Below are 23431 nucleotides of genomic sequence, written 5' to 3'. Positions count from 1 at the left end.
ACCTTGCTCAGTGAGCTGGTCCTATATGGCAAGAAAATGAATTGAATGAAAAGACAAAAGAGTGAACTGTTGCATTAATGTTTCTTGAAGGAATGTTTTGTTCCGTCCATTCTGACAAGAGAGACATATAAACAAAGGATTTTATCTCAGTGATATGAGATTGCAGGGTTCCAAGATATAGTGAGATCAAGATATCCCAGTGGAGGACTTGCTAAAGATTGCATTGGGCTGTGGGAGTAAACAGCCACCACCAAGGGCTCGTTTTTTACAAAAATAACTTTATTACAAATTGCATTCTAGGATGCTGTAAAATACTACAATAGGCACATAGGGAATGACGCTGACTACATTAAATTAGGGCAGCACAATAGCATAGTGGTTAGCACAACACTTTACAGTACCAGCAAAATGGACTCATTTCCCACTGCAACCTGTAAAGAGTTTGTACTTTCTCCCTGTCACCATATGGGTTTCCTCTGGGTGCTCTGGTTTCCTCCCATAGTCCAAAGACACACTGGTTGGTAGGTTAATTGGTTGTTGTAAATTGTCCCATGATTAGGCTAGGATTAAACACAGTGATTACTAAACAGTGTGGTTTGAAGGGCCAGACAGGCCTATTCCACACTGTATCTCAATAGATATATACAATGAAAATGTTCCCATCGCTGTCAAGGATGGTGTCTATCCCAGTAGTGTCCAATGGTGCCTGCTCAGTGGAGAGGATCACAGTACAGGATTTTTTTTACTGCCAGACAAGAGGGACCAGGTTGACTGAAGAAGCCCTTCAATTGCTGTAGCAGTGTACCACCCCAGAGGGCCATATGAGTGGTGACATTCTGTGGCTTTAAGAAAGGTAATTCAACACCACTCGATGAATGTAAGAAGGAAAAGGCACTGCACAATTTACTCTTGTAAAATAACTTTTTTTTATATAATGAATGAAGTTTATTTTGTTTAAAATGATCTGCAAAATGTCTGTAAACAAGTTCAGCTGGTAAATGGTAAGCCAACAGAACATTATCTTTTATTGCAAAGGGATTCAAGTAGAGGAGAAGGAAAGGGGGAGGGGCGGGAAACACCAGAGAGATGTTCAGTAAAGATCAACAAACCAATTATTTGGAATGAATAATTCCAAGTGAATAAATATTCCAAGCGAATGAATAATCTTGCCTGGTGCCTCAGGGCTGGGTGTGTCTGCATTCGAGTCACCCCTGCCCTTGGCACTCCTTCTCTACCACCTGTCCTACCCCCCTCCCAGGCTATCTCCAACATCCTTTGCACCCCCCACCAAATTTACAAACTCACTCTCCACCCCACTTTGACAAAAGTCTTAGGCCCCATGGCTATATATGTGTGCCTAAGTTGCACAATACTCTATATTTTGATGTACATGTGATAAATAAACCTGAATCTAAAACTTATTCATTTGTGATGGGAAACACGAGGTGACTTGGGGCAGGGGCAATATGAAAATGGTGGAAACTTTTGTTTATATGTTTGTGTGTTCTTATGTTTGTGTTTCCAATTAAGTTCTACCTCAAGGATGAGCTTGAATTATAAAACTATGCACAGAAAATACAACTTGACCATTAAATGTCTTTCTTTTAACATTCACAGTGTTATAAAGTTGATATATTCACTGTGGAATACAACAAACACTTTCTATTTACAAGGTACCATTGCTTCTCATTTTTCCTCCTTACCACCCATGAAGTGTTACTTAGTACAAGTAATCAGGGTTCAGTTCCTGACGCTGTCTATAAGGAGCTTGTATGTTTCTCCTGTGCCAGTGCGGGCTTCCTCTGGGTGTTTCAGTTTCATCCCACATTCCAAAGATATACAGGCTAGGGTTAGTAAGTCGTGGGTATGCTCTATTGGCATTGTACTCACGGAGCACTTGCAGGTTGCCCCAGCACATCTTCGGACTGACTGCGAACAATACATTTCACTGATGGGTTTTGGACTGAGATGTCGACTGTTTATTCCCCTCCATAGATGCTTGTCTGACTTGCTGAGTTTCTCCAGCATTTTGTACACGTTGCTCAAGATTTCCAGCATCTGCAGAATTTCTTGTGTTTTGAACGACTGTCTCATCTGTACGACAGCTACCTGAAGGGCAGCATGAGTTGGGAGTGAGAGAGGGGAGGATCTAACAGGGAAGGTCTCTCTTACTCTCAGCCAAGCAAGGTCTTTGTGCTTGTTAGTGTTTTTCTTACTCTGGTAACCTGCTGAGGAAAACTCCCACAAAACCCAACATGTCCCTCTCTGGCAGACCTTGCAGAAGGTCCCATGCTGATCATTGCCTAGTGAAAGGTATTTAACAATGACAAGGTCGAATTCCCCTCTCAGACCTTACACCTTGCACATTTACAAAACGCTGGAGGAACTCAGCAGGTCAGGCTGCATCAATGGAGTAGAATAAATGGTCATCGTTTTGGGCTGAGACCCTTCATCAGGACAGGAAAAGAAAGGAAGAAACCAGAGTAAGCAGGTGGGGGAAGGGAAGCTGGCAGGTGATAGGTGAGGCCAGGTGGGTGGGTGGGGAGATGACGTGAGAAGCTGGCAGGTGATTGGTAGAAAAGGTAAATGGCTGGAGAAGAAATAATCTGACATAAGAGGAGAGAGGACCAAGGGAGAAAGGGGAAGAGGAGGGGCACCAGAGAGAGGTGATGGCCGATGAGAAGAAAAGAAGGGGTGGGAGGGGAACGAAAATGTAGAATGGAAATAGAGAGAAAGGGAATGGGGGAGAAATTACTGGAAATCAGGGAAATTGATGTTCATGCCATCATATTGGAGGCTACGCAGACGGATCATGAGGTGTTTCACACTTCACTTCACATTTGTTGTCACTTGAGAGTTAAAGTTACTTTTGCACTGATAAACAGTTAAGTATGATTAATGGATTCCTTATGGAGTACACTGGAAAATGTATTAATCTCCTTCCCGTTATCTAGCTCTGCTCACAGTTTTCAGAGAAGTATGATTCTGTTGCAAGGATGAGGGAAAGATTTTGGCAGTTAGGTTTTGAGCTGAGTGCATGTGATGGAGGTTTTAATTCAAAATCTGTTTTTTTGTGAAGGATCCTACTTCCCGTACAACTTAATCAACTCCCACAGAACATTCCACACGTCTGTTGTCTCTGATTCCATCTGCCTCATTTGTTTTTCTTCCTGCTTGAACCAACGTTTGGAGAACAAGCCTGCTTGAGTCAGCTCAGAGTTGCAAATTATTGGGCCAATACCCTACCATCAAAGATTTCGTAGTTCCAAACTCATTGAAGTAGTGAAACTGTTTCATTTTCACTCCCGGCCATTTCTGGCATCTCCAAGCCTGAGTGCTTGAAATCAGAGTGAGCAAAACAGTTCTGAATTGTCTTACTATTTATTACTCACCAACTATCAATGAGAAAAATCATTGCTTTTTGAACACAAACATGCAAGTGATGCTATTTAAAAACTGTTTGCTCTTAGCATGTTGCAGGGTCTAATGGCCACATGACAGGCACACCACTGATGCTAGTCAGAAAATGTTTGGCAACTGTCTCATTGTGTCCCAAATAAACAAGGAAATCCCTGTTAGTTTCCTGATCAGTTTTTGTTCTTTAAGTGTTGTCCTAAATAAGAATTGCCCCAATTAACTGATGGCCAATTAATCAAAATCCAGTGTATATCCTGAGTTAATAGGCATTGTCCATGGTCAAACATGAACCTCTGGCACTGGGAAGCAGTGTCTCTATCAGCAGGACTACTGTGCTTTCCAAACTGCCCTTTCAGTACTTCTCACAGTTAGTTTGATGTAATAACTCAACTCCAAATGCATCTTTAACTTCATTTCAGTATTTTCTTGTGTTTGTGTGAAAGGACTTGCATCACATTGACAGGAGTAATCATCCATCAGCTGACATTTCAAGCCAAGCTATAATTTAGATTCAAAGGAAGTTTTGACATCGCACCTGATACCAATAAGGCAGTTTGTGATTTAATTACTATTGTGCGAAGTCTCTTCCAGGGATGTTCAGTCCTGCTGAAGGATTTCAGCCCAAAACGTCGACTGGACTTTTTTTCCCCATAGGTGCTGCCTGGCCTGCTGAATTCCTCCTGCGTTTTATGTGTGTTGTTGGCAGCATTTCAGATGGTGACGAGGAGCGAGATATATCAGCTGATTGAGTGGTGTGACAGCAACAACCTTGCATTCAGTGTCAGTAAGACCAATGAATTGACTGTGGACTTCAGAAACAGTTAGTCAAGGGAATTTCCCCTTGACTCTCAAGACCCCAGTCCTCATTGAAGGATCAGGATTGGAAAGAAGAAGAAGCAAGTAGTAAGGTCAGCCAGCTCCATCATGGTGCTCGCCTCCCCAGCATCCAGGACATCTTCAAGATGTGATGCCTCCGAAAGGCGGTACCCATCATTAAGGATGCCCATCACACAAGGCAAGCCCCCTTCTCATTGCTACCATCAAGGAGGAGGTACAGAAATGTTTCAGGAATCCACCAACACATTTCTGAATGGACACTGAAACAACGATTGCTCCCTCTTAATTTTTTCTCCTTCCCTTTTTGAACTACTTACTTAACTAATTTTTATATATCCTTCTTACTGTAATTTACAGTTTTTATTACCATGTAATCCAATATGCTGCCACCTCAAAACAACAAATTTCATGACATATCCTGGTGATATCAAATCTGATTCTGATTGCTTCCAGTCCTTTTAAATTTTGGTTGCCTGAATTTTTCTGAAAAGTGTAGATGTTGTACTGTAAGAAGATAATATCTCACAATCAGAATCAGGTTTATTATCACTGTCTTATATGTGTGAAATGTGTTGTGACAGCAAGACAGTACAAAAACATAAAAATTACTATAAATTACAAAACAACTAAATAGCACAGATATAAAGGAATAACAAGATTGAGTTCATGGATTCATGGATCATTTGGAAATCTGATGGTGGAGGGGAGGAAGTTGTTCCTAAAATGTAGAGTTTGTGCCTTCAGTCTCCTGTACCTCCATGGCAGCAATGAGTAAAAGAGCACATCCTGGATGATGAGGGCCCTTAATGATGGATGTTGCCTTTTGAGACATTGCCTTTCCAAGAAGTCCTTGATGCTGGAGAGGCTAGTATCCATGGTGGAGCTGGATGAATCTTTTACCTGCTCTGTGCCGCGGCCCCTCCATGCCAGACGGTGATGCAGCCAGTCAGAATGTTCTCCATGGTACCTCTGTAGCCATTTACTATTGTCGCTGGTGATATACCAAATGACATGAAACTCCTAAAGAAATAGAGCTGCTGTCTTGCCTTATTTGTAATTGCATCAGTATGTTGGGCCCAGGATAAATCTTCAGAGATGCTGATACCCAGGAGTTTGAAACTGCTTCCCCTTTCCTCACCCTGAACTCCCACCAAAGGATGGCGAACATCTGGGACCTACTTCGCCACCGAATGGATGAAGGAGATGAATCTACCGGGATCCTCATTTAGAGTTCGGTCACTAGCAAGGATAAACGGGGTGTCGGTGTCTCAAACCTCAATTCGGCGGAACTGCTTAGAGGCAGGAGAAGAATCCTTTTCTCAGCCCCGTCCTCTACTTCGAAGACCCTTCTCTCCAGAACAGGATTAATACGATTGAAAATCTCATCCGGAGTCGCCTCCCGCTGTGATTTGTTAGAAATGCTTCAAATTAGCCGCCAAGTGCAACTACGACGAATTTCCCTGTACTTTTTATAATTGGGACCGCGAGAATAATTTATTGTCATTTATAGTTTGTTTTTATATACTGCACTGCTCAGCTGCCGCAAAAGAACAAATTCCACGGCATATGTCAGTGATATTGAACTTGGGACCCATTTGGATCCTGTTTCTAATTTCACCTTAATCTTCTTTTATTCTAATTTTGAGTCTATCCTACACTCCCCTGCTTCGCTTCGCGCCACTAAATATTTTACCCTTTTGTTCCGGATTTTCTGCAAGTGCATATTTATGGAGAGAAAAAAAATCTTGTAACCAGCATTTTGTTTGCGTTGCTTAAGATTTGTAACATCTGTGGAATCTCTTGTATTTCTCTTCCACGGTCGCTTGGAATTCACGGAGCACGTTTGTCCAGGCCGTGCTCTCTTCTCACTGCTACCATCCGGCAGGAGATGGCACAGGATTGTCCAGCCAGCTGGAGGTGCAAAGTTAATGGTGTCGTTTAAAAACAAATAGTTTCATGAAGGAATTGGTGTTAAGACAGCCAGGAACACGGTGAATTGGGATTTTCGCGTGAACTACCCTGGCGGTCTAAGTGAGGGACGGGCAGTGAAGGCTTCAATTCTGGGGCAGAAAATCTGTCTTACGCTTTCTGGCAGTTTCAAAATTTCCTTCTTCGTATAAAATCAATTAACACCAGCGCCTGTGCTTCACGGAGGCGTAAACTGCACAGAAAACATAATGTATTTAGAAATCTATGGAGCGAGCAGAAAGAAGATCTCTCCCTGCTTATAGACCAAGCCATTCTCCTAGTGATCTGGCGAGTAGTTGCACAAGCTGGGTTTTTTTTTTACACTCTTCGCAGGTAGAAACCTGATGTTAAGGGTTCTGATAGCCCAATATTCAGTCTGTTTAATAGCTGTTTTAATGATGTTGTCTCTCCGCGCCGAGCTGTCACACTCCTGCACATCACAGACTCCCTCAGACAGAAAAATAATTGGCCGTTTTCATCCTGCCTGCAAACAGGAACCCGGTGGGTATAAGACTTTTACCCCCCCGGGGACTCCGGCATCAAATGCATTCGGCACAATAACTCCCGGTCCGCATTCGTGCGCGCGTTTGCTTTGGATCGTCTGAAGTTCTGAATGTGAAATTCATTGTCATAAAACTCCCGAACAGCGAAATCTGAATTTATTGCCAAGGAAAATCTACCACCATCTGTTAAGTGTCGGCGCCAAGTTAAAAGCCTGTAAAGGAATATACGGTTGGAATCGAAAGCTGATTTTTGCCCCTGTGATTCCAGTCGCGTTCGACAGGAGCTCCACAATAGAAATGGTTAATGCGAGCGGAGAAAATTACTACAGTTACAGAATTCTGCGGATAATCCAGTCAGGAAGTTAGTGAGCACACTCAGCGACTAACCGCGCTGCGAATAACTATCAGAATAGAAATAATATTAAATCGAAATGCTCCGTTCGATAGGAACAAATTAACATAAAAAGTATTGATATAGACACAAGCTTCCAACTATACTGGTCATCCATTTTGAGCTTTTGGGAAAGGTGTGGGCAGTTTTTATCGATTGCAAAACAAAAAAAACCTGGAAAATAGCAAATGACCTTTATAAGCATACGAATGTGAGGGAAACTGGAGGATATAGACATTGTGTAGGCAAAAGAGATTATTTTAGTTGGCCATTTGATTACAAATTAAATTGGTTCGGCACAACATTGTGGGCCGAAGGGCCTGGTTCCTGTTCTATGTTTTATGACGAAAAGATTGGGGAGAATCGGAAAATCGCGGCGGTGTGGTTTCTGACTACTGAAATAGTACTGAAATACTGACGGCTAATAAAATCCAAACTCCAGTGAATTTCTCCACAAATAACCCCAAACTGTACTCTGATTCACAAGTGCTTCGAGTTTGCCGTAAGTTTTATTTGTAGTCGGAGAATTCCAGTTATATTTTTACAAACCTAACTGTGACCTGAATCGCCTGGTGGTTTCACAGTAAGAGAATGCTTCCTTTTTTATTCTGTTAACAGGGGTCTTCGCATTTGTAACAATGACTTCGCATGTAATATGCAAAGCGGATAGGCCTGCTGGAGTTGTCTACCTTGAATATACAACGTGGAAAATAACGTCTGGCGCCTACATATCAATAAACAATGACAGTGATAAAGTTGCATTCCGGATAAGGAATAAACTCCTGCATCGATCTTCCTATTCCGTCCCTTGTTACAATTCGAAACGTTCAGAATCAGAATTAATATCACCGGCATATATCGTGAAATAAGTTGTTTTGAGGCATCAGTGTATTGTAATATCTAATAAAAACTGTAACTTACAATACCACATTTATATATATGAATCAAATAATGGGAAAGGGGGAGGGGAAAAAGGGAGGCAGCGTACGTTCCAATGCGAAACAAAAGAACCGGGTTTACTTCGCAAAAGTCTGGAGTTTGTGAAACCAAAACATCCAAATCATTGGGGAGAGAAAGCAGTGATCCAGGGGAAGGGATTGTCAAATCAAAACACCTGCTATTTGATGTTACAGCGAATCGTCCCGTTAAATCTTTAGGTGTGAATGAATTGGTGGAGAGGATGCTTATTTTTTCCTCTTTTTTTCCAAGGCATGAGATGGAGCTAATTACTTTTCCATCTCACTCAGTTGTCGAGAAGGAGAGAGATCAAGGAATCTGTTTATCTTCCTCGTCGAGGTCTAAACGGATGGATCAATAGCCAATCAGAGAACAGGATCAGTAGGGGGCGGGTGGAAGAGGGACCTCCCTGATAACCCCGCCTCTGACGTCCCTCAGCCAATCAGCAAACGGAAGGGGCGGGGTCTCCAGGTAAACAGCCCGCCCTCCTGACCTGCTGCACATTCCATTGGCTGGGGAGCTGGGACGGCGTGTGTCTGGAGGCGGGAGAAACGCGGCGTGGGTTATGGGGAGGCGGCAAAGCGGTTGCAAGAGCTCAACTCGAAGGCATTAGAGAGGCTGGTTGCCTGGCTGTGGTTTCTGGTCGTTGTGCATCGGGCTTTGCACAGAAATCTCGTTGACACTTTCCTTTCCCCTTGTAGGTGGGGGGCTGATGAGTGGAGGAGGTTGGACTTAATAATGCAGCTAGCGGAGCGATGCTTCCCTCCCACCACTAACCTGCCTAAGACTACTTTCTACAGCTTGTCAGCCTCTCCAGACGGCCGGAGCCCCGCGTCCTCACACCTCGACTTCCCCGAGACCGATCGCGGTGAGCCGGTGCAGGAGAACGCCGAGCTCCCCAAGAAGTTCGCCGGTGCAGGCATGCTAACCGAAAGCGAGAGCCACGCATTCGCCGCCACCAAGGGCGCGGCGGCGGCCGTGGATCGGGCGAAGAGTTCGCCCGCGGTGGACGAGGACTTGACCGAAGTTCGCTACAGTCTGGACGGCATGGGAGCCGAGAGATATTTCCTGTCGCCCGTGGCCCCGCAGAACTTGAGTCCGGGGCATCACCATCAGCAGCCGCCGCCACCGCAATCTCAGCAACAGCAGCAAGCCGGGTCCAGTGCGGGCCCTCTGCTCCCCTACCCCGCTCAGCACCCACCCGCCTTCCCCGTTAACGGCGCCAGCAGATACCTGGGTCCACACTCCGTGCTGGCGAACGGCGCCTACAATCCGATCCTGACCCCGGCCGGAGCGCAGGCTTTCCCCCCTTCGGCTTATCCGGCTTACCCCGGATCGGGGCGCTCCCAGTACGCACATGGTTACCAGGGCGGCCCGCTCTACTCCCAGTACCAGCCGAGTATCCCGCACCCTACCCGAGCACAGGTCTACCTCTGCAACCGGGCTCTCTGGCTCAAATTCCACCGGCACCAGACCGAGATGATTATCACCAAACAAGGCAGGTACGGCTCCATCTCTTACTATTATAAAAGTAAATGCACCGCGCTGGTGGTAATCCCGTTCATTGATGGGCATTGGCGTTGGAGATCTGATAGTTTTAGTCTGAACTTTGTTCAGCTTTTCAAAGAGATGATTGCTAATTTTACCAGATTCCCGACAGTTAGTATTTAACCCCCTGTAGCGTTAATTGTTTGCTTTTATAACTTGTATCGCAAAAACACTTTGTTATTTTTAATTGATTTGGGTTAATATTGTGTTATGTGTGTGATGTATGTGTACCGTGTTGTGCACCTTGGTCTGGGGGAGAAAAAAAACAAGTTTCGTTTGGCGGTACACATGTAAACAAGTTGACTGGGCATTAAACTGAACTTGAACTACTGGGTCGCAGGCCGCGGGCAGCAGCTTGCCAGACTTTCGAGTTGTCTACAAGTGTATCCCATCTTCAAAGATCCTTCCTCTCCCAGGAATAAGGTCGCTAACCCAGTGCCAAACCCTCCTCCTTTCGCAGCCGGGCCTAGGACTGTCCATGGCGGAGTTCGAAAAATTAGTATTGGACCAAAATGCTGATGGTCCGAGGCTTTTTGTAAAGCGCTCTTATTTTCCCTCTTAGCTTACTGTGAACACTGATCTGACCGTGCTACAGAATACTCGATGAGACCGGCCTCTAAATATACTTTATTTTTGGAGTAACACACACAAAATTATGGAGGAACTCAGCAAGTCAGGCAGAACGAGCGGCCGAGCGAGACCCAAGTGTTCCTGCACACAGTTACACAAAAGTGCTGGAGGAACTTGACAGGTCAGGAGGAATCTATGAATAAAGAGTCGACGTTTTGGACCGAGACTCCGAGATCCTCAGTAACACACGGTAAAATGTTGGAGAAACTCAGCAGGTCAGGCTGCATCTATGGGAAGGAATACAGTCAATATTTTGAGCAGAGTCCTGGTAAAACGGCTCAGTCTGAAAGACCATCGTGATTATTCCTCTCCATAGATGCTGTCTGATCTGAATTCCTCCGGTATTTTGTGTGTGTTACTGTGGATTTCCAGCACCTGCAGAATCTATTCTTAACGCGCATATTGAAAGATTGGATGTTTGTGGGCCTTTTTTATGGTTTCATTGTTTGTGGCTGCCTTTTAAGGAGAGGAACCTCAATGTATGCATACTTTAGTAATGAATGTACTTTGAGCTTTGAACATGGACTTGTTAAATATAACCAGAAATAATGCAACAGCTTTAGCCTAAATAACGTGATGGAACCCACAGCAGGCGACTCCATTCCGGAACAAGATTTGAGCAGTCAGGAGTCAATTGTAACACCCGACAGCTCAGGTTGTATCTGTGGAAAGAGAAATAGTTACCGTTCAGACCCTTGGCTGGAACCGCGGCTGCGCTGAGCCCGCGTACCCGAGGAGGAACCCCGCAGGCTGTGTACAAGCCAGCGAAACGCGTTTTCTCTGTTCGTTCTGGAGAACAGGCTCGGCGTCGTTCGCCCGAGCACACTGAACGTGTATGTTCAACGGATGCAAGCCCCAACTGCATTTGAAGGGAAACTTATTATCAAAGTACGTACCGATCGCCATATACTACCCCGAGATTAATTTTCTTGTGGGCATTCGCGGTATCACAAAGAGAAGTACAATAGAATCAACGAAAAACTATGACGATGACTCAAAGTTCAAAATAAGAGGAGCTGTGCAAATACGAATTAATTAATAACAACGATGAATAGGTGAATAATACTGAGAACATGAGATACAGAGTCCTTGAAAGTGAGTCCATAGGTTGTGGAATCAGTTCAGGGTTGAGGTGAGTGACGCTGGTTCAGGAGCCTGCAGGTTGTGGGGTAACTCACTGAACGTGGTAGAGTGGGACCTGCGCCTCTTCTCTTGGACAGCCTTTCCTTGTGAACCGTGCAGCACATTCAAAGTCGAATTAAAAGGTGTGTGTCAGGCCACACGCGAAGGCCACACGTGTTATCAGTAAACCTTATAGGAATCTCTAAACCCGGGAACTACCACCCGGACTCTGAGCGACAGGAAGTTATTGTTTTTTAAAGTTTCAGATTCAAAGCTAAGTCTTAAGGCATCGGTACAGTGGAACACAGAAAATGCTGGAGGAACTCAGCAGGTCGGGTAGCGCCAGCCCATCTCAATTCCAATTGCAAGATACTTTGATTCTCTGACTAACCCTGTTATCAATCCTCGAATAAATTCGAATACGTGATTTGAATTAGTTGTGTTGATAGTTTTGTTTAAGTAAAACTTATACCATTGATAAGATAGCTGCAAGACCCGATGAAAACAGTAAATGAAAGCGGATAATTATACATTGCTCTTAGAATTAAGAATGAAGCCAGTGTCTCGTCTTCTGCATATTACCTCCCCATGGTATTGTGAGCAATGGGCAAACGCGACGAGATGGTAAAATCAGTTCTTTTGTAAGCCAATAAAATAATTTTATCCGGGTTCTCGGTTCTAGTTAATCGGCCTGTCGGCCTCAGGATGCTTGCTATCTGTAAACAAGTTAAGATGCAGTGTAATGATTTTTACACTGACTGTTCCTCTTTTTGTTTTTAAAGTCTGATATACCTCAGCACTGGTGAGAAATGCAGTGTGGATCACGCCTTCTCACCGAAACAAGGTTGCATCTTATACCCGCTATTCCTTTAGATCTCTACACTTTTAAACTCTGCGTCGAGTTTTGGTTTTGTTCGCGTAGGGAAGAAAATCCCGTCATCATACAGCTGTTTATAATTTCTTTCTGTGTGACGATGCGTGACTGTGATAACTGGATCATCTGGCTTTTATGTTAGCAGCTCTCTGTGATGCTATGCATGTCTCCTGTTAATCTGTCGATCACTCGCCGTCTGTATTTGATCAATTGTTCAACGTGTGCGCTCCTTACCAAGCGCGCTGTCTCGAGGAAATGCGGTTCTGAATATTTTGTAGATTTGCCAAAACCTCGCTACGTCTAATCGCTTTTTAGAGATCCCAATCATTAAATTCCGATGTTTCCATCTGACTCCGGTTTTAATTAACGCCTCATGGAAGTGCAAAAACAGCGCTGCAGTCTGAAATATCCGGATCTCCCAATGACACTGCCACAAACGATCACTTTCTGTTGGCAGATTCTTGTAACATAATTACAATAGAAAAAATCAAGACGATGCCCTGGTTTCTGTTTCAGGATGACGCGAGCGTTAATACCATTCGAGTGTGGAATACTCACGATTATCGCTTTTAACGCAGAATTACTGATGCAGCTGCGGCTAGCGGTGATTAGGCAGGATGTTTAATGCAATTTCTCCGGAACAGCGATGTTCCTTTCATTCCATTACAGTTTTGCGAATGTCAACAACGGGGGAAAATACATGTTAGTTAAACTTTTACATTTTGTTTTACTGAAAGGAGATCGTGCGCCGTCAGTACTTTAATTAATCTAAATAAATCGGATTAGTTTCTTAATTTCTTAAAACTGTTCTGAATTCCCCAAGTTACAATGCCGGTGGAAACGCATTGTTTCTACGCATGGTAACACTGATGGTATTAATGAACAGTATTAATGCAGTCTGATAAATATTCAAGGTCAAGACTAAAATTAGCGTTAGACGTTTCCAAACTGTACCTTACGGTCTATTAAATTATCAATAATTTAATAATTGTCAGTATACATCGGCATTAAAAGTTACCTCAGTAGTTGGGACGGGGAGATTCTCTTCCATCTCTGCAGCCCGATGTGTGGTCGAGCACACAGATGAGAATTGCGGGAGTGCAGGGATCTCTCCCTGAACCCAAGGCCGTATTGGACGCTCCAACTCAAAATCGCTGATACCTGCTCGGGCTCGAGTCATCAGGATGCGCTTAAAATGTCATTCCTGTTTGAAAATCGTTTCTCCTATAAACTGCAAACGTTTCAACAAGCAGAATCCCTTTGTGTTTAACCTTGCGAGGTTTTACTTTCGATCTATATGACCTCGCGAATTTCAGATTCGACTTTTTCTTTTCTTTTAAGAGAAAACTCGTCTTTAAGAAATTTTATGTTCTGTGAATGTTCAAGAATGTAAGGCCAGAAATTGGCGCAGATGAGTCATGATTTACACTTAAACTGCGGAGAAGTATAGTCACGGGGTCTGTATAGTTCAGAATTTACCTTTCTAATGAAGGGTCTGCGACCTCAATGTGAAATCTGTTGTACGCTCTTTAACAGTCTGTCCCGCCTATTGTTTTCAGAATTTTCGATTCCCTTCAGATTTCGGGCATTGTGCATCACCTTGGCTTCTGTCTGGCAGTAAATATAAAATGCACCGTTTATTTTCCCCTTTATTCTCCTTCCTTTCCAGAACTGCGGAAGGGTCTCGGCCCGTAACATCAACTGTTTATTCCCCTCCACAGAAGCTGCCTGACCTTTTGAGTTCATGCAGCATTTGTGTGTGTGTGTGGATTTCCAACATCCGCAGAATCCCTTGTGCTAGTTACTGTTATTTCATCACGCGTATTGCTTAGAGTAATCACTCTCAGATCATTCTAAAGTCATCTAACGTCATTTTCAGTAGACAAGAGTAAAGGAAAACGAAATCATTGTTAGTGACAGAGATCCGATACAGCACAAAAAAGACACAGTAAGATAAAACAGGGTAAATATAAATAAGTGAGATGAGATTAAGTACATAAATTGACTGTATGCCCATAACGTGATGCTAGGCACAGCAATGTCTGTACACGATGACGAAATGATAAAGTGGTGGGGAGGGGTGTCTAGCCGCACTACTCGAGTAAAGTGATCTTTTCTTTTGTTGCCTCCATTTTTTTCCCCCGCAGGCGCATGTTTCCTTTCCTGAGTTTTAACATCTCCGCCCTGAACCCGACGTCCCATTACAACGTGTTCGTGGAAATCGTGCTGTCCGACCCCAATCACTGGAGGTTTCAGGGAGGGAAGTGGGTGACATGCGGGAAAGCGGACAACAACATTCAAGGTAAATACAGTGGCGCGCTCGAAGGTGTGCGGTGGCCTTGGGGTTGTGCCGCCTTCTCTCCCTGTTGGGAACTAATCTACGGTCGCAATCAGACCAGTACGTGGTAGATATTAATAATTGAGTTACAGAGCACCTTCCAAAGAAACGAAGTGTTTTTACAGTGGGATAAGTGCAAACATGAAAATAAAAGTCAAGGATATCAGTTAAAAGCGAGGTTTTGAGCTTGTGATTAAAAGTGTCATTTGCCTGCAGTCAAAACGGTTTTGAGATCCACAGTTAGTTTTTTTTAAAAAACTGACCTGCAAATTATCTTTTGAGGGAGAATTTTTAAAATTGAAGAGACTGCCGGAAGAAGACGTGAGAGCTCCAATCAGGATTAGATAACGAAAGCGGATTATAAAACTAACTTCAGATTTATGTTTATTTCCCACATTTCCGTGTCTTAAGCTTGTTAAGTGTTAGCAATTTAATCATCTTTGCGACCCCTCCACTACCCTGATGTTTCTGTGTGACTTAGAACATAGGAAGGAAGGCGCAGCACCAGGACAGGCCTAGTCCCGCAATGCTGTACCCAACGAATTAAATTATTAATTAGATGGCCAACTAAACCAGAATCAGAACAGGTTTAATATCCCTGGCATATGTGGTGAAATTTGTTTGGCGGCAGCGGTACAATACATAGTAAAAAGAATACATTACAACAAGAAGTACTATATGTATACAATATTTTAAAAGAAAGAAAATAGAGAGGGTAGTGTACGTCGAACATTCATAAATCCGATGGCAGAAGGGAAGAAGTTGTTCCTAAAACGTTGGTCTTGGGTCTTCAGACTTCTGTAGTTGCTCCCTGATTGTACAAATGAGAAGAGAGCTTGTCCTTTGTAATAGGGGTCCTTAGTGACAGATGCTGCCTTTTTGAGGCATTGCTCTTCACTTCTTACCCCTCCTGCCTGCTACACAATGTCCACATCCTTCCATTTCCCTCACATTCATGTGCTTTTCTAAACATCTCTTAAAAGTCAGTTAAATTGTTAAGGGCTAAAATTCCTGTTATAATCCTCTGACCTAATAAACAAACCAGGAACCTAGGACTAGTTGGTATATGTCATTGGAGGATAATTATTCAAGATTCAAAATTATTTATTGTCATTTATCAGTACACAGGAGCAAGGGAGGACAAAACGATTGTTACTCTGATTCTGCAATATTTATCATGTTTCAATTGCTAAATACTTTGTGAGAGAGGCAGACTTGCATTTCACATTTTCTCAGTGGCATTATCTAGAGAGTGGATGAAAGTCAGAGCTTCGAGCAGGAATTCCAGCTCATGAGGCCTCTGCTGTTTTTATCTTTTCAAGTGAAGTTATATCTCTTGACCACCCCCCCCCCCTTCCCGATCTGGTTAAACAGCTTGAGTTCAAACAGCATCTTTAATCCAGCAAAGTGTTGCCGCACTGATGGTGGCGCACCCTTTGCTGGATTCATGTGGAGCCACCGAATGAAGAAAAGGAATCATCTCAGGGTTGTATATGGTGATACATATCAATATATATACACCCCAAATATGGGTGATATTCAATTTACTTCGAACATCCCTGAGTGTAAAACTTTGTGACTATCATCCATCCACACTGCCCCCTCTTTCAGTAACTTTTTCACTTTATTTATATACCTTTTTTTAATAAAGACACATTCTGGATCTGGTTTCTTTCAATGTGTCCCTAAGTTGATTATTTTAACATCAAAATTTAATTTTTGGAGCAAACATCATCCCACCCGGAAATGTCAAAGAAAAAAAAACCAAGATTTTAACCAAGTTCCCATCCTGTCTAACCTCACTTCTTGCTACTAGAATCGGTGGGGTGCACAGTAGCCTTGGGTCCCACACTGGCAGGTTCAGGAATTGTCGTTGCCCTACAACCACTGGGCTCTCAGACTGGCTTTGGATCTCTTCACTGAGCCGAGTCCACAGCCTGTAGACTCACTTTCAGGCACCCTGTATTTGTTATGTATGGTCTTTCATATGGTTGAATTTTTTAATTTCCTTGTGGGTGCCTGCAAAAATAATGAAGCTCAACTTTGTATATGGTATACATACGGTATTTGATACAACTTTGAACTTGGCCCTTAACAACCAAGGAGTGTGCACCACTAATACAAATGGTCCAATCAAATGAAAACACATGCAGTTAAGTTCCAGACTCACCCCGATCATTATTCTTCCAATAATTTGGTTTACCAACTGTTAGAAAAACACGCTCTAGATGTTTTGAAAAATTCTAAATTTAACTCCTGCGGGTTAGATTCAAAATTCAACACCGTTGAAATGCGTCATTTCCAGTACTTGAGTTTAAAAGAGAACAAAATAAATGTTACTCCAGATCTGATGCAGCCCAAACAAACACAATAAGATAAAGAACATAATAAAATAACACAATAAATATAGGCAAACAAGATAGCTTATATACATAGATTGATTGCAGGTCTGTAAAATGGCACAAGGCACAGAATGTCTGTACATCAGACAGCTCTGACAGGAAATGATAAAGTAGTAGCAGTGGGTTTAGTGGGTGGAGGTGTTGATCAGCCTTACTGCTTGAGGAAAGTAACTGTTTACAAGTCTAGATCCCTTTAATTTTTTTGCAGTTGCGTGGACCAACCATTACTCTGAGCAGGAAATTTTTATGTGGCCTGAAAACAGCACGGCACTTCAATAAAACATTACATAAAGAAAAGTCTGGCAGTGCAGCAACAAAGGCTTAGAGGGACCAGAGCTGGTTGCCCTGCGGAGTGGGGCAAACAAACTGCTGCTTATTAATGTTACACATTACGTAAATACGGCCATATTTGGCCAAACTGTAATTTAAAGAAGTAGATATAATAATAATATTGCAGGTGTGTTAACAGTACAAAGTTCAAATGCAACCTGCAAGTCCCCAATGTCCACACTAATTGCTATATAAGATTTTAAATGCCATTTGCGTTATGTAATGAAATTGCAATCTTGCACAACTGTTAGCAGGGTCTTTTTTTTGGGCTGGCATCCAGCGTAGACATCTATCGATGCAGTATCTTTTCAAATTTGTTGTTCACCCTCACCACCACTGTTCATGGCCACACTGTACCCGAAATGCTCCTGCGCACATGGCTTTCATTGCCACGCTGCTCGAATAAAAGGAAAGGATGAGACGTGAAATATTTTCTTTGTTGCATTGTACTTCATTATACCCTTCATTTAATAAATAAAATCAAAAGTATGTGATTTTTCAACTGGCATTCTAAATACTTGTATGCACATTACTAAAAAGACAAAAATGATTTAAAGTGCCGTGCTGTTTTCAGGCCATGTTAATAAAGATCCTGCTCAGAGCAATGGCTGGTCCATGCAGCTGTACAGAACTTGAAGGGAATGTTGCACATCACCTCTTAGCTAAATAAAAAAGAATAACAAATGACTTTGACTAGTTTATTCAGCAGAGGACGTTGTAAAAGTTCAGCCAATTAATTAGGTTTATAACTCCTCATCTTAACTAAGATGTTACATATTTAGATTACTTGACAATTGGATCAGTGAAAGTATGGTTATAATGGAATTGATTTATTATTTTCACATGTACAGCGGAAAACTTGTCTTGCATACTGTTCAAACAGATCAATTCATCACAACAGTGCACAAAGGTGTAATACGCAGTGAAGCAACAGGATACAGGATAAGGTGTTACTATCACAGAGAAAGTGCAGGCAGACAATCAGGTGCAAGGTCCCAATGTGGTAGATTGTGAGGTTGAGAGACTATCTCATTGTACTAGTGAATCAATAGCCTTATAATACTGGGCTCAAAGCTGTCCTTGGTGGGTGGTGTCAGGCATTTTTGCCCACTACTTGACTGGAAAGGGGAAAGGACAAAATGTCTATTTGGAATGAAAGGCTGATGAAGTTCAATTCATTCCCTCAAAGAAATTTCACCAAATAAAGTACAAAGTTCAGTGTAAATTTATTATCAAAGTACATTTATGTCACCATATACCTGAAATTCATTTTCTCGCAGGCATTCACAGAAATACAATAGAATCAATGAAGACTATACACAAAGACTGACAACCAATGTACAAAAGCATAAACTGTTTCATTTTTGACACCTTATAAACAATTTTAAAACCTTGTAAGGTGTCAGTTCGTATTAATCATTCAAAATGATGAATAACCCATTTTCAAACTGAAATTACTCAAATTCACAAAGAATGGATTTTTTAAATGTATTTGATTTAGTTAGAGGTACTGTGCTGAATAGACTCTTCTGGCCCAATGAGCTACACCACCCAGCAACCCACCTGTTTAATCCTCGCCCAGTCACAGGATAATTTATAACGATCAATTAATCTTCTAACCAGTACGTCTTCCTACTCTGGCATGGGGAGAATGTACAAACTCCCTACAGACGATACCAGAATTGAACCCTGAACTCCAGGGCCCCAAACCGTAATAGCATCGCACTAACCACTTTGCTACCATGGTGTCTGAGGTTTCTCTTCTCAGTGTTATTCACAGCATTGCACTTCACTTTGACTGCTTCCAGGTAACAGAGCTTACGTCCACCCTGAATCTCCAAACACTGGGGCTCACTGGATGAGACAGGAGATTTCCTTCGGGAAGCTTAAGCTGACTAACAACAAGGGTGCAACCAACAACAACACTCAGGTGAGGCAGCCAGGGCCAGTCTGTGATGTGTTAACCTGTAATTGTGGCCAACACCCATGTGAGAGAATTAGAAAGAGTATTTTTCATTGATGCAGATGGTGGTGTTGCAGTCCTTACATAAATACCAACCACAGCTGCATATCGTGGAGGTGAGTGAAGATGGTGCAGAAGATATCAGTGACTCCTCAAAAACACAGACTTACACCTTCCCTGAAACCCAGTTTATTGCAGTGACTGCCTATCAGAACACTGACGTAAGTTTGATTTGCAACATTTTAAAAATGGTAACATAAATTGAGAAGTTGGCAACAGAGATTTTATGAAGTTTTTTTTATTATTAGATCACACAGCTCAAAATTGATCACAATCCATTTGCCAAAGGTTTTAGAGACAACTATGATTCGTAAGTATATGCTTTCAATATGTTGAATTCAGGTAACTTTTCCTTTTCTCCTTTTATAGCTTGTTGTGTAATAATGATTTCATCAATGTTCTGTTCCTTTTTTTTTAAAATCTCCTCAGTATGTTCACGGCTCCAGAAAATGATCGATTGACCCCGTCACCCACGGATTCCCCTCGGTCCCATCAGATCGTACCTGGAACCCGCTACACCATGCAGCCTTTCTTCCAAGATCAATTTGCCAACAGCATACCATCCGCCCGGTTCTACAACGGTGAGCGAACAGTCCCCCAGACGAGCGGCATCCTGTCCTCGCAACAAGCGGAGGAGTCAGGCAACCCGCCGCAGAGATGGTTTGTCACTTCTGTGCAACAGCCTGGCACCAACCGGTTGGACTTCACCTCTTATGATGCAGATTATGCCACAAATGCTTTGCTGCCCTACGGTCTCAAGCCTCTGCCCATCCAATCTACTCATTCTCTGAGCTACTATCCTGACCCAACATTTGCTTGGGGCTCCAGGAACTCCCAGTACCAGAGAAAGATAGCCCCTGGGTTAACGTGGTCCTCCAGGACAAGCCCTTCCACTTTCCCAGAAGACCAAGTGTTGTCCAATGAGGAAAAATCAAGAGAAGAAGCCAACTCACCCTGGATTGAAACTCCTCCATCCATCAAATCCATGGACTCCGACTCTGGACTCTATGAAAATGCCTGCAAACGGAGAAGGGTCTCAGCTGGAAATTCCAGCACTGAGAGCTCCCCAACAATCAAATGTGAGACTATCACTCCAAAAGAATATAGCAAAGATGGTACAAAAGCGATGGGCTATTATACTTTCTACACCAGCCCGTAATTAAGAGTATTTCTGTGGTTTGTATGTATATACCTAATCCATTTGCCAAATGTCAAAATGGTCTTATGTGTGCCAAAAAGACTGAACTTTACTTCCATCTTTAGGAACTGACTTTGTACAGTCTATTAGTGCAATCAAATTTTTAAGAAGGTGCCAAAGCTGTCTGAATGCTGTAAGCAACAAGATGGACATGTTCTAGCTAACCCTGTTCTCAATGTTACATCCCACAATATATAGTATTAATTTTAGAAAGAATTTCTGGGGGGGAGGGACTGATTGACTTTTATCATATGTGGTTTAATTTATTTAAAGGTACATTGATGTACAGTTCCTGTTCTGTATAGTCCTCTGTAGAATAGGTGCAGTATAATGTAAAGGAAAATGACCAGTGTTAGTTCAAAGTAAGAGCCAGTCCATCGATGTGTACAGATTAAGCAAAAACAGCTCGATTCAAGCATTACATTTTTTCAAAAGCAATAAAATAAGACTGCGGATTTCAACATTCCAAGAGGTTCTGTGAGAAGGGAACCATGTACCTGTAGAATCTTGATAAATGCATAACTAATGCACTTAATTTTAGCAACTTCCCATGTGCTGTTCACTTACCAGAGTTAGAATTGTGTATAAAACTTATTGGCAGATTAGTTCTGTGTTTTTTCAGGCTTCAGTCGGCCATTTGATTGTAATTTTGGAAATTAAAATCTCACCTATAAATTAAATTCTTCAGACGTTGACGTGTACCAATTTGTACCAACTTGCTTTTTAAAACATCTGGTTTGCCATGTTCAACTGAGAGCTTCACTCCAGAAGTACAGCCAGGATGGTCCAAAAGCCATGGGCTATCTCCTACATTTTATGGGATAATAAAGCAGCCATGATTGATGACAGAGCAGCTTCAATGGGCTGAATGGCCTCCTATGTGTTACTTTATAAACCTCAACAACAGCTCTTAAGAGTATTTATGTTGTCAGCTTATTTTGGGCCATTGTCGTGGTTATTTGCAATTGGTCCATTATATTAAAAATAACACGACAAATAAGCTTTCCTGATATTTTGACGATTACGACAATTTTTAAAAATCGTTTATCTACAACTCATTGTATGTGAATCTTTCTTCTGCCAGTTTTCACAGAGATACCAACCGACTGCATAATCTCAATAATTAATCAAGTAGATAGTTAAATGTTTTCAACCATTAGCGTTACATTTAAGTTGTAGGACGCGGAAGGTGGAGTACCAGTGTTGCTTTAGACGTGTCATCTAAAATCATTACCTGCTGTAGCATTTTTTTAAATTATAAGTTAATGTTTCATCGTTAATATAATCGGTGTCAGAGTCAGGTTTAATATCACTGATAATAATGTCGTGAAATTCGTTGTTTTGCGCGATAATAATATGATAATAATAGCTATAAATTACAATTATACTATTTGCTATATATAAAAGAAGGAAATAGCGAGGCAACGTGCATGGATCCAGTCGATGATGAGCAAAAGCTGTTTCTAAAACAGAGTGTCTGCCTTCAGGCTCATGTCCCTCCCTCCCCTTGACGCCACCATCGTACTTCCAAGTTGCAAGGGGAGCTTGCACCTTTTAATTTGGAAGGCGAGGGTGACAATCTGATTTTCCTTTTTATTTTCCACTCTGGAAATACTGAGTCATTGCGGAAGTACAGGAGGAGCAGTTCTGTAGTGGCATTTGTCCATGTACGCAGGGAGCGGGGGTTTAACTTTCTTTTCAACATATTAAAGTCCTTTACAATGCCTCCCACATGAATTTGTTCCGCTTTCATCTTGCTTTGTTTTATTTTCTTCGAAATTCAGTTTTTGAAATTATATTGGTAACACTTTGCTCAGGCGCTAGGAGGAGCGGGACCCGCTCAGTAAGTGAGATGTCACTCTGCAGGGCAGGACATAAACAGACCCCGTCACGCCATTTGGACAGTTTTAGCTTGTGTTTATGATCGACATTCCTATAGGATCTTAAAACAGAAAAGATGCAACAGCGGACTTCCAAGTTTATGCTAGCACTTTGTAAGAAACACCACCATTTTAGATGTTCAGTCTTCAGCGAGAGAGATTCGTCATGCAGTTGTTGAAAATCCAGAGTAACACACACAAAATGCTGGAGGATCTCAGCAGGTCAATGGAAATGAATAGAGTCGCGGTTTCCGGCGAGACCTTTCATCAGGACTGGAAACCAAGGGGAAGCTGCCAGAACAAGGCAGTGGGCGGTTTGATGAAGTGTCTCGGCTGGACACTTAGATGGCTACCTGACCTGCTGAGTTCCTCCAGAATTTGGTATATGTTGCGGTTACAAGTTTTTACTAGATTTCAGAAGCTATCGGGTGAATTGAGTTAAGTTCATTATCACTTAATAGTGATAATAGCGATAATCTATCCCCTCTAATCCATCAAACACAGTCGCCAGGGCCCATCTGGAATCAAATAAAATATTAGTAAGCCCTGCGTCGTTTGTTAATTAATTTTAGAACCAGTCAGGTTGTGGGTTCCCAAAGATATGACCCTGCTTGCAAAGAATCCGCTGTACCCACTGATCACACGTCTCCGAGATGAAGACCTGTCGGGATCACTGATTCTTAAACCCAAATGCAATCACACCTCGTATCGGGAAACTCCAGCCGAATTTAATGCATCTAATATGGACGGACACTGTTATACATGAGAGGCGGCACACACAACCGGGACGAAAGCAAGATTTTGAAAAGCAGAATTTTTTTCTTGAAATTATTAAAAGTCCAAAGTAAGATTTATCATCATACTACGCATATATCATCCGAGAACCACACTCTTGCAGGCATTTATAGTAGAACAAAGACATAAAAGGGTCAATGAAAAACTACACACGAAAACCGTATAAAAGGCAAACCGCAAATACAAAAAATATAATGCTGGATAAATGATAACTAAAT

General features: G+C 42.3%; 1 protein-coding gene across 3 annotated transcripts; it reads left to right on the top strand.

Annotated features, from left to right (window-relative positions):
* Nucleotides 1–8667: 8667 nt before the first annotated feature.
* On the top strand, nucleotides 8668–21523 carry LOC132378253 (eomesodermin homolog). Of its 3 annotated transcripts, none has more exons than XM_059945014.1 (6): nucleotides 8668–9575; nucleotides 14395–14549; nucleotides 19126–19247; nucleotides 19343–19501; nucleotides 19589–19650; nucleotides 19770–21523. In XM_059945014.1, the coding sequence occupies exons 1-6, from the start codon at nucleotides 8812–8814 to the stop codon at nucleotides 20497–20499; spliced, it is 1992 nt and encodes a 663-aa protein (XP_059800997.1). In that variant the 5' UTR covers nucleotides 8668–8811; the 3' UTR covers nucleotides 20500–21523. The 3 variants fall into 3 exon arrangements, with proteins under 3 accessions (XP_059800997.1, XP_059800999.1, XP_059800998.1); XM_059945016.1 differs by having other exon boundaries at nucleotides 9455–9571; XM_059945015.1 differs by lacking the exon at nucleotides 8668–9575 and adding an exon at nucleotides 12916–12949.
* Nucleotides 21524–23431: the final 1908 nt, after the last annotated feature.

The sequence above is a fragment of the Hypanus sabinus genome, chromosome 20 (assembly GCF_030144855.1).
Source record: "Hypanus sabinus isolate sHypSab1 chromosome 20, sHypSab1.hap1, whole genome shotgun sequence".
Lineage (NCBI taxonomy): Eukaryota > Metazoa > Chordata > Chondrichthyes > Myliobatiformes > Dasyatidae > Hypanus > Hypanus sabinus.
This window is presented reverse-complemented; position numbering and strand designations above follow the sequence as displayed.